Source organism: Colletotrichum destructivum, chromosome 10 (genome assembly GCF_034447905.1).
Source record: "Colletotrichum destructivum chromosome 10, complete sequence".
In the NCBI taxonomy this organism is placed as follows: Eukaryota; Fungi; Ascomycota; class Sordariomycetes; order Glomerellales; family Glomerellaceae; genus Colletotrichum; species Colletotrichum destructivum.
The window spans coordinates 1,624,243-1,635,051 of record NC_085905.1 but is presented as its reverse complement, the minus strand read 5'-3'; the positions used below and the strand labels follow the sequence as shown (position 1 = coordinate 1,635,051).

General features: G+C 56.0%; 4 protein-coding genes across 4 annotated transcripts; 2 read left to right on the top strand and 2 right to left on the bottom strand.

Moving 5' to 3' along the window:
- Positions 1-3,698: 3,698 nt before the first annotated feature.
- On the bottom strand, positions 3,699-5,496 carry CDEST_14772 (uncharacterized protein; the record flags this gene model as incomplete). The annotated part of the gene is made up of 3 exons (XM_062930928.1): positions 3,699-4,700; positions 4,771-5,215; positions 5,290-5,496. The coding sequence occupies 3 exons, from the start codon at positions 5,494-5,496 to the stop codon at positions 4,000-4,002; spliced, it is 1,353 nt and encodes a 450-aa protein (XP_062786979.1). The 3' UTR covers positions 3,699-3,999.
- A 296-nt stretch (positions 5,497-5,792) lies between these two features.
- On the bottom strand, positions 5,793-6,239 carry CDEST_14771 (uncharacterized protein; the record flags this gene model as incomplete). The annotated part of the gene is made up of 1 exon (XM_062930927.1): positions 5,793-6,239. One exon carries the CDS (start codon positions 6,237-6,239, stop codon positions 5,793-5,795), a length of 447 nt encoding a protein of 148 aa, XP_062786978.1.
- A 332-nt stretch (positions 6,240-6,571) lies between these two features.
- CDEST_14770 (Putative calcineurin-like phosphoesterase domain, ApaH type, metallo-dependent phosphatase) lies at positions 6,572-9,140 on the top strand. The gene is made up of 4 exons (XM_062930926.1): positions 6,572-6,896; positions 6,961-7,803; positions 7,863-8,389; positions 8,463-9,140. The coding sequence occupies exons 1-4, from the start codon at positions 6,882-6,884 to the stop codon at positions 8,728-8,730; spliced, it is 1,653 nt and encodes a 550-aa protein (XP_062786977.1). The 5' UTR covers positions 6,572-6,881; the 3' UTR covers positions 8,731-9,140.
- Positions 9,141-9,942: 802 nt separating this feature from the next.
- Positions 9,943-10,671, top strand: CDEST_14769 (uncharacterized protein; the record flags this gene model as incomplete). The annotated part of the gene is made up of 1 exon (XM_062930925.1): positions 9,943-10,671. One exon carries the CDS (start codon positions 9,943-9,945, stop codon positions 10,669-10,671), a length of 729 nt encoding a protein of 242 aa, XP_062786976.1.
- Positions 10,672-10,809: the final 138 nt, after the last annotated feature.

Here is a 10,809-nt window from a genome sequence, read left to right as displayed (position 1 = left end):
GTGTGTGAGTGTCTCACCGATCAGCCGACGAGAATGGAGACGCCGGAGCTACCTGGGCGGCGGGGATACCGTCCGGGGGTTGAGTGTCGACCCAGGCTGAGTCTCTGAGAGGAACCAGGAGAGACGGATGGCAATGCGCCCACCCGCCGAAGTCGACGATGTAACCGGTGGTGATCAATCTCACATCAGCATCACCACAGAGAGACACACACTGACGACGTGTGGCCGCACCCGCTTCCACCCGTTGGGCCATGAACCACACAGGTCAGTCAGCCCCGGTACCCGGGCGACGTTAGACTCCTCCCGTTCACCGTAGACGGCGCGGGCTGGTAGGCTGGTAGGGGCCCACGCGACACCATCCTGGAGTGAGCTATTACTCTCTCGACCAAGGACGACCAGGCTTTGACTGTCCGCAACTAGTTACTAGCCAGGCCGACGACTTATTCTGCACCGGCCCCAGACGACCGAGAAAAGTGGAAAGACTGGGCTTCACCCGGGGGGGGGGCCTTCAAATGTCACGTTTTCTCGGCCCAACAGCGAGAGGATGGATTCGACCCCTCCGCAAGAAATGTGTGCGCGCGTGTGTAGTGAGGCTTAGGAGGGGATGCGCGGCCGTAAGGAGTCGGTAACGGCCGCAAAGGAGGAAGTATCCGTAGATGGGTAGGGTACCCTGGACCCTTGGGAACGAAGAAGGATGCAAGCATCATGCGGTCTTCTGGTCGCGCCCTTTGGTTTGAATGCTCACGCTCGATGCCCTCTCTCGGTCGACGGGGTATCGACACAAATCAGCAGCCGCCGCCGCCTTACACGCCTTACCAGCCGACGATCAAGGAAACGAAACCGGACCTATAATTCGAGGTTTATTACACCGCACCTCGGTCACCCCCCACATCCATAATGCACATCGGCCGCGCCCATGTCGTTGACGGGGTCCGCTCCGATGCACCTCGGGTCACTAACATCGTCCATCGTTGGCCAGAGCTGTCGAAACCCCCCCCCCCCCCCCCCCCCCGCAACGTGTCTTGCATCCCAGGAGCGGATGTGACAGTCGATTTCAGGCAATCTCCAGCACCAACATGTCCGTACAGCAAGCAGTGTAGACACTCCCAACAGTCTTCTTGGTCTTTTGGAATATCCATGTTGCTGGCTGGGCTCCCGGCCGACGGCCCAACGGCCTTGTCCTTGTTGCGTCGCCTCCTCATGGCTGCACAACGGCCGATGCACCGCCTTTGCCGCACGAGAGGACCCCGGGGGAACCGTTGTCGTTGTCATTCCGGTTTGATACATGGGCCACGGTCAACCATTCAGACTAGAGGGGTGGATGGCCAATCGATGCCCCTAAGCTCAGCCTCGCTGCCGTGTTCCCGACCAAACATCTATAGGTTTGTCCTAGGTCGTTGAGTCGGTCTGCATATTCCTTCGAGGCAGGCATCCCCGTCATACTTTGTCAAAGAACATGTCGATCTTAGTAGGGCTTGGGGGTCTCCGAGCCCGGGCCATCAGCCTATTCAGACGTCAACGAGCGCAACGGCACAAGTTTCGGTCGCTTTCCTCCATTGCATATTCTTACTCTTTCCAATGACTCTCAGGTTCGGAGCCCTCCTTAACTTGGAGGCTTGCCTTGAAGTTACTGACGAATGAAGACAGGTAACCCCCGCCTCTCTTCTCCTGTCTCTTTCTCTGCGCCATGATCGTCGCATCTTAGTGGCAAAGCATGCCCGCACGCGGACGCCTCTCCCATGTTCTGGCAGGTTTCTGTAGTCTGTATCCGCGGGGATCTGGTCCTGTCGAGCTTCCATAGCCAGATGACTTTGGTCACCTGCTGTCCATCGTCTCCGTCCGTATCGCTCTAGAGCTGTCTCGAGATTGGGGGAGATGGCCTGACGTTATCTCGGAACGGCTTGGTTCCGGCATGCTCTCTTCCTTACCCTTGGCTCGCCAAGGGTTGTGATTCTACGCTGGGTCTTCTCTTGGGAGGCCAGCACCCCGGTCCCGCCATTCCCTTGACATCGGGAAGCGTTTAGACGACTCCAATCGGTCCATGCTGGGACCCACGCGAGGACCCCCCCGGCCAGGATGGCTCTCTCTTCTACAGATGCTAAGGATACTCCATTGGTAGTACTGTAACGTTATACTGATGTTTGTCTCGCTGTGCGCCACCCCTTGTCGTTGCCCTCGCGCGTGGCTGGGTCTTGGCGGGAACGGGGCTTGCTGTTGGAGGCAGACATCAATCATGGCTTTCTTTGCCATGCCTCTCGGGTGTGGAGCTCAAGTGTTCTGCCTGGTCATGATCTAGGGTTCAAGGGTGTGTCCTTGTTGGACGGGTTGGGGACTTTTGTCCTTGCTGTGCCTCTCTCGCCCCCTGAGACTGCTTTCTCTAGACTGGCCATCCAGGGATTGAACAGTCGGATTCGTCGCATTTCCTTGCGTCACGTTTGCTGATCGATGTCTTTTTGTGGGAGTGATGGTTGACAACGAACGAGATGGCGAACCGGGGATAGGCACGGCAGGGCATGGTAATACTGACGAGGGCCGAGATGGCCTAAGTGTTAGGGTTCGGGAATACTGTCGCCGCCTCTGCATACTTTGCATTTGGATCACTCTTCTGACTCTGTCTCGCGGCGTTGTTTACTCGTCGTCTGCTACAGACGGGAGACGCAGACGATGCTGTTATTCTGCAAGACCGTTCGGTCTTCTCAGAGGTGCTGGGGGAGGGCCTCGCGATACAGCTTCCGGAGCTCTGGCTATACACGCAAGGAAGGGGCCAGCTTGGGGCTGAACCTCTAAGGGCTCAAGTATGCCTCGCGATAGCGAGATGTCGCGTGTCCGTGATAGGTATATGGGGACTGACATGGGTGCGAGGGCGTGTAGTGCTTGTCCTTGCTGGAACATCTTTCCACGCTTATAAGTGAGGTGGCTCAACTGTGAATGGAAGTGACTCTACATTGACTCTAGACTTGGTCTGGGCCTTGTGGGTGTTCTTTTAGCGCATATGAACATCAGGTGGCGGGAGTAGATCATTAGGGAGGTGCTTCGGCGGGATTCCGTCTCCAAAGCGTTGATGAAGGCAAAGGGCAACCTGCGGGGGGATTCGTGATGAACGACCTGTTGAGAGGTGCCTGTGGTTGCATGTTTGCTTGCCGAGTGTGCCTTGTGAACAAATATTGTGTTGAAACAGGACGTGATGCCGAGAGGTGCTATGTGACGACCATGTCAGGGTTGACTGTCGTCGTCGCCGTCGTCGAGTGCTTCTCGGTATCTTTCCTGGCATAGCCGACTGAGCACGACGCGTACGGGAAGAGTGAAGAGCCAGAAACGACGGTATTCTGGAACCCCGTGTGAGCGAAAGTTATCCTGAGCCAGAATCCGCCGCCACGTAGCTCTCACTCTCAATCTCCGCTTTGGACGCTGTATCTCCCACAGCGGGCTTCCATGACGACATCTTCCGAGTCTGCATTTTAGTCGCCAATGACAGCGAGGGATGTGGTATGCAAACATGTCGGTGTTGTTTCGTGTATGAGGTATCGTCACGGAGTCGGGCAGCACTGGAGACGGAAAGATAAAAGAGGGAGGTTGACTCAGAGGGAGGGCGCCAGCCAGATAGACAATTCTTCGCAAATAGTCGAGACAGAGGTACCCTCCCCAGTCATTTCATTTCGTCTGGTAAGTCGCTCGCGAGGTATCCGGAATACGGGGAATACAAAAAAAGACTTTTAGTTCTATTCCATTACTGTGAAAAATTCTTGTCGAGGCGACGCGCGTCGTCAACACCGTCTCGTTTGGTTTCGTCCTTGACCAGTCATCCCTGGAACAAAGATGTATGTGTTGTATTCTCGAGTCCTGCGCTTGCGACGTTTGCATTTCCCCAATCATTCGTCGTAGACCGAAACGCCAACCACCTGACCGTGGGCATAGTATACAGACCCGATCGCTGGGACTTTCTCCCCGCCTCTCCCTCTCTTCCCCTTCCACCCATCAAATCACGGTGCGCGTGTGATATCAGGCGGCGAACCGCTTTGCTCTGGCATCCAGCTTCGCCTTCTCGGCGGGGTCAATAGCAGCGGTGCGTCTGGTATCGCGGGCACCGCTGCGGTTGCCGCGGTCGCCGCCGCCAGCTTGACGTCCACCAGGGTGTCCGTTCCTGTTGCCGCGGCCGCGGCGGCCATCTCCTCCACGACCATCGGTGCTCTGCCGCTTGGCGTCACGTCCGGACTGCTCTTCAGCGCGTTCAGGACGGCCGCGCTTGGGACGCCTCTCGGGCAGGGCCGAATCGAGGCCAGCGACGCTGCCAACCTCGACGCCGAACTTTTTGGCGCGTTCGGCCTTCTTCTTGGCCTCCTCGTCCTCGTCGATGCCGAATCGTTTGGCGCGGTCTGCGCGCTTCTTGGCCTCTGCTGCTGCGTCGGTCGCGTTAAGGTTGAGAGCAAAGTTCTCCTTTGGCGCCTCGTCTGCGGTCTCTGCGGCCTCCTCGGGCTTCTTCCCCTCCTCGCCAGTGGTCTCGGCGTCGGGCGCGGCGTCGAGTGCGGCCCCAGCGGGCTCTGCGACGTCGTCGGCGGCGGCGGCGGTGGTGGGCTCAGCTGTGGCGGACGCAGAGGCGGGCGCAGAGTCTTCGACGACGGGAACAGCTTCAGTGGCAGCAGCGGGCTTGGTGGCCGCGGGCTCGTCGTCACTATAATCGATCTCGTCCTCCTCTGCGGTAGCTGTAGTAGTAATTGGGTCAGTCTCTGCTTGCGACGGATGGAAGCGCGCATCTCGGGTTGGTCGACGTACCAGGTGCGGCTTGTTTGTCGTTCTCCTTGAGGCGGTTGACAAGGTCCAGCTTGTTGCCCGTTGCAGGAAGGCCTCTCTCCTGGAGTAGCTTCTTGAGCTCGGGGACTTTCAATGAGCTGTAGTCGGTAGGCATGTTTGCGACAACGACGACGACGGTGGGAGGGACGGAAAGCAGCGGCAACGAGTAATGATTCGATAGGATGACTGGATTTCGATGCGACGACGTTGGGGTAGAATGAGCGGTCGGATGCCGAGAAGAAATTGATGATGGCAAAGGAGAGGTGGAACTGGGCAGAGCGGAGAGAAGGGGGCGGGCGAGGTGATGTGATGGATGGATGGATCGTCGGGGGTTATGACGATTTTTGAGGCGCGTCGTTGCTGCTTTGGTTCGCAGGACGACAAGCTCTGGGAATTGCGAGGCGGCAGCAGGTGCTGCGTCCCCTACCTATTACCTCCTTCCTCAGTAAGGTATCCATCCGTACTTATCCATATTTTGCTGGAGCAAGCATGAGTACGTACCTTTTGAGAATGCAGAAGCACGGACCATCGTTCTTTTCTGTTCCTGCATGGCTTGACATGACACTGACTGACGGTAAATTGATAGGAGCAGGGAGACACTGAAATTGTTCGGTTCGATGGCAGGGAAGTCGGATCGTGTACGGATGTAATGACTGGACTGACGTCAAGGGTGAGACGTACGCCGTCAACACGCCTGCAGACTTCCATCCCAAGAATAATGGGCAGAACAGGAATGAAACGGGTGAACAAAGGAACAAGTCCAACGGCACCTCTTCTCGGATGTTGTGCCTCAGATTCCGGGATGGCGTTTTCTTCCCTCCTTGCAGCCATACATGTAACATCGGTGGCACGGGTATGTGTTTCCGGCCGAGAAACAAAGACGCTGTTGAAGCCATCACAAGTCCGGACCAGGAAAACAGCCTCATCACGAGCTTGAGTCGTGGCTTGGCATCTCATTGACGGCGGGAGTGAATTTCACGTGACGTGACTCGATATCAGCCGCGTTACATTGCATCTTTAACCTGTTTACTCCTACTTATAATTCTGTCATCCCGAGACTTGACAATCGCTATCCTATCTCGTGCTTGTTGGAGAGAGGGAAACAACCGGGAGGATGGCTGTGTATCAAACTCAATCCGACGTTGACGCGCGTTCGTCATCTGTGAGTCCGTCGACAAAGGGTGCCATTTAATTGTTGAGATATTACCTACTAACCTACATACGTACATATACCACGTGGTCACAGACAATGACATGGAATGGGAGGGTCCTCCGACACCGACACGGCACGGCACAGGAGGACGACGCAGTGTGCGACTGGCGATATGCCGCCGCTGCCGCCCCGTTGCAACTCGCGACTGGTTTCTAGCGCAAAGGCTCGTTCCGAATGGCCCTTTGTCTCCTTTGCTCGTCCCCCTCATTTCCACGCCCCCTTTTTCTAGTCTTGTCATAGAAAAAGGTACCTGCCTAGGTAAATGGGTAAGTAATTAGAGAGTGCTGTGTAGATAGATAGGCAAATAGGTACCTTACGAGGTAGGTAGGTAGGTAGGTAGGTAGGGAAGAGCCAGTGAAACCTAATCGAGAGTACGTACCGTACAGACCCATAAAATACAGCACAAGCAACCACTAATGAGACCCGATTCCTGAACAGAACTGTGCTGCTACCCCAGATTCTCGCCGCTGCTCCACCGAAATGGGCCTCTCACGTTACCTACTTGCCGTACCTTACCATAAGGTACCTACCTTCCTTACCTTAGGTGCCTATGTTCATCATGCCCTTTGTCTCCTTTTCCCGACAATCCCTCCCCCCTGTAACCTACCCACTGAGCTGTCTTTCGAGCTGAGATCAAGCTCTACCGCGCCATCCTCGAATTTTCTTCGATTCTCTTATTCTTGTATATTCGATCTGCGGGGCCATGGTATGGCCTAGGCAGTAGCTTCAATAAGGCTCGTCCGAGCCGATTATTCGTCTTCGTATTCCCCCCTTCAACCCACCCAACCCAAGCAAGCCTTTCGCGATATCACGCCGCCATCCTCGGGTCGCCACGGACGTCCACCCTCTCCGCCTTGCGACAATCTCGAGCTCGCCCAACATGACGCGCCGTATAGTAAGTGCTGCTTCCGGGATGGAACCCTAGTCGACAGTCGAATTGACCGATTGCCTTGCTGCAGGTGCGCACTATGATCCAGCTCACCGCGGTGACGCTGCTGACCTTCCTCGTCGTCTTCTTCCTCGACCGCAACTTCCGCGTCCTCCCCAAGTCGATGCATCACTACATGCCTCAGCACCACCACGGTTTGATTATCACCGATATCACGGTAACAAAATGCTCCGCCATCAACGTCTTCTCCTCATGCAAACTCGACACGGACAAGTGGCACCGCATTGAGAAGGACCTGTACCTGGGCAAGTCATGGACTACGAGCGCATACGTCCACATCGCGCGAAAGAAGGAGGAGGAGCTGGTCGCCGAGGACAAGGTGGTGATGGACGTCTCCGTCGGACGCCTCGACCCGGCGACGGCCAAGAAGGGTGAGGAGGACGAGCGGTGGGAGAGCCGACCCTACGGCCTGTGGGTGAAGCGATCCTCCAACCAGAAGGATAGTGACTCGAAAAAGGCCGTCACCGGCATTGATGTGCTCTTTGGCGACGACGCCGTCGAGGCCCGCGACGGATGGGAGATCACCGGCACCCCGTTGCTCCTGCCGCTCAACGAAGAAGTCCCCGTAACCCACATTACTGTCCGACGAGGGAGCCAGAAGGAACCTCACAAGCCGCAGCCGCGCATCCCCGAGAACGGCCGCTTCAAGATTGTCCAGCTGGCCGATCTCCATCTCAGCACCGGCGTCGGAAAGTGTCGCGACGCCGTCCCCGAGACGTACAACGGCGGCGTCTGCGTGGCGGACCCTAGGACGCTGGATTTCGTCAGCAAGATTCTCATCGAGGAAAGGCCGAATCTGGTCGTGCTAAGCGGAGACCAAGTCAACGGCGAAACCGCACCCGATGCGCAGTCGGTGCGTAACGAATCGTCCTGGTGTTTGTTAGCCCGGACGCAAGCTAATTTGTGTGGCAGGCCATCTTCAAAATCGCCCAGATTCTCATCAGAATGAAGATCCCCTATGTTTCAATCTTCGGTAACCATGACGATGAGGGATCGCTTCCGCGTGCCGCCCAGATGCAGATCCTCGAGTCCCTGCCGTATTCCCTGGCCAAGGCTGGACCCGAAGAGATTGACGGTGTCGGTAACTACTACGTCGAGGTCCTTGCTAGAGGCAAGTCGGACCACTCGGCACTCACGCTTTACATGTTGGACTCTCACGCATATTCGCCTGATGAGCGCAAGTACCACGGCTATGACTGGATCAAGCAGAACCAGATCGACTGGTTCAAGAAGACGTCCACCAGCCTCAAGAAGACGCACAAGGAGTACAGCAAAGTTCACATGGATCTCGCCTTCATCCACATCCCACTGCCCGAGTACAGAGACGCAGACCTCGCCATCAAGGGCTCGTGGAAGGAAGGCGTCACTGCGCCCAACTTCAACTCGGGCTTTCGTGATGCCCTGGTCGAGCAGGGTGTCGTCATGGTCAGCTGTGGCCAGTAAGTTCATGCCTTTTTTTTTCTTTTTTTTCCCCAACCTGTATGCAAAGCTCTATACTAACGCGGGGGAAAGCGATCACGTAAACGACTACTGTTCCCTTTCTTTGGACGGCGAACAGAAGCCGGCCCTCTGGATGTGCTACGCTGGCGGCGTGGGATTCGGCGGGTATGCAGGCTACGGCGGATACCACCGCCGGATACGCGTCTTTGAGGTCGACACCAACGAGGCTCGCATCACCACCTGGAAGCGGGTGGAATGGGGCGACACCTCAAAGAGGATTGACGAGCAGATGATTGTCGATGCCGGCAGCCCTATCGGCATCAGAGAAAAGAAGGCATAACAGGACTCTTGGAAAATCTCTACTCGCACTTTGTCGAAACTGGGTTCACTGTTCGAGGAAAACTCACTCAAACGCGGAAATGATCTTTTTTTTTTTTGTATGGAGTTTCGGGTGGGTTGACAGGTGTTTTTGGGGTTTAGTTGGTTCATCAACAAGTCTCTCAGCGTGAGGACTTGCGGTATTCATAGCATGTTTTTCTTGGCTCGGTGAAGTCACTGGCAGCAGATTGGCATGGCAGCGGAATGATGGCCGGGTAGGGGTTGATGTCTTGCTGGGTGATGTGTACATGTGCATCTTTGGTAGAACGATGTAAACGGCCTCTTGACGTGTCCATCCATACCTTGCCGTGGCGCCAAACATACAATATCCAACTATTTCGCCGAGACCTGGGCAGCTACTACAGACGGCTTGATGTCACTACGTGAGGGAGAGGGGGGTAAAGGGGTGTTATCAGATGTCCTCTCATCCGTCGGATGAGAATTAGGTGTGAGTTGCTACGATGCTTTCCACCCGAACCACGGTTCAACTCGGTTTGGTGCGCAAGCCTTGTCTATGTCACACGAGCACTAGCATGTCAGGTAGCCTTCGGGGTCAGACCCGGCAGAGTAGTGGAGCTGGATGTCTTGCTTTTTCACGGTGTCCTGGAGGACGAATTTGCTAGGTTATCAGGAAGGGTTATTGTTCGCGTGCCCGAGATATCTGTCGCCGCCAGATCGCCGTTCTAGTAAAGCCCACGCACGCCTGGACAACGCGAAATGGGATGTGTTTCGCCAAAGCCAGTTCGAACTTCGGCAACTTAAGAACCCTTTGGGGAATGGGAAGGAAAGATGGGATATGCGGGTTGTCGTCTGCTTCTTGTGACTCACCTGAACTTTGATCTCTAGGAGATGGTGTAGGAGACTGTACCACTTCTCACGAGGCAGTCGAACATGAAGGCATTTTCAGTCTCTGCTGTGCCCGTACAGGTAGCTCGCAGCTACCTCCGATGCGCCCTCTGACTGCTGGTTGCTTCCCTATAAAACACCACCTACCTCCTTACCTTGTCATCTTCACAGCCTCGTCAGTTTCATTGGCATTTTGATTAAGCAGCCCAGCTCCGCCATCGTCATCACCACTGCTACCACCATTACCACAACCGCCTATCACATTACTTGCACCCACGCCCGTCACCATCATCCCTTGTACCTCGCCTATCCACAATCAATAGCAGAAATGGCTGGACAGCACAGCCGCAAAGGGAAGGAGCCCGAACAAACTCAGACACCAGCTGCCGGCCCTGCTCCCGCTGCTGAACCACTGGCGTCCTCCCAGGTGATCCATGGCAGCCGACCGCCAGTTACCCGGTCCGTAATGCCCCTAGAGGATTTCAAGACGTTCCTCGCTACCGAGAAAGTCCTCTGGGAAGATCCCACGGCCCGGTCGTTCGACGAGCATGGCAAGCCCGTCTTCCGTCCCGATCTGCACTACGCCATTTTGCGTCAAAAGGAGCTGCTGTGGCCACAGCAGCAGCAGCAACAGCAGCAACAGAACTTGGGTTTGGTCCCCCAGGTCGGCCACTTCCCCGCCTGCGACACGGGCATTATGCACCAGAATCTGCTGCGCGGTCCGCAGCCTTGCTTTTCGAGCCTACAAACGGTCGAGGAAACGGGCTACACGCCCCAGTTCCTCACGTACCAGCCCATAATTCAACTTCGACAGGGCAACGCCGATCCGGGCCTTTGCGGGCATTATGATGCCGCGCTTGGGGGTCAGCTAATGAATGGAGGCGGCTGGATGGTTTGGGAAGGCTCTGTCTTTGAACGAGGGGGCGACACGGGGTCCTTTACGAACGTCGACCCCAGCTTGCTCAACAGGCAGGGCCACTTGGGCTCGGTGCAAGACGCGGACCCCTCGGACCAGGATGACTCAAGCACTTCGTATCTTCCTCTGGGACGATGGTAGATCTGAAGATGGCGGGTGGAATGTCCTCTAGCCTTTTCATTCGGGTTGTTTCTACTGGACTGTGGGCGTTTGGAGTTTCATGCGGGAAGTCTGGTTCAAGTGAATTCTTGTCCTGGCGGCGTTTTTGGCCAACACTTC

Bases quoted from the DNA above. Each gene is read 5' to 3' on its own strand.
- CDEST_14770 (XM_062930926.1), top strand. The intron at 7,804-7,862 runs GTGCGTAACGAA...TTTGTGTGGCAG, and splicing joins CCGCACCCGATGCGCAGTCG to GCCATCTTCAAAATCGCCCA. The intron at 8,390-8,462 runs GTAAGTTCATGC...CGCGGGGGAAAG, and splicing joins GTCATGGTCAGCTGTGGCCA to CGATCACGTAAACGACTACT.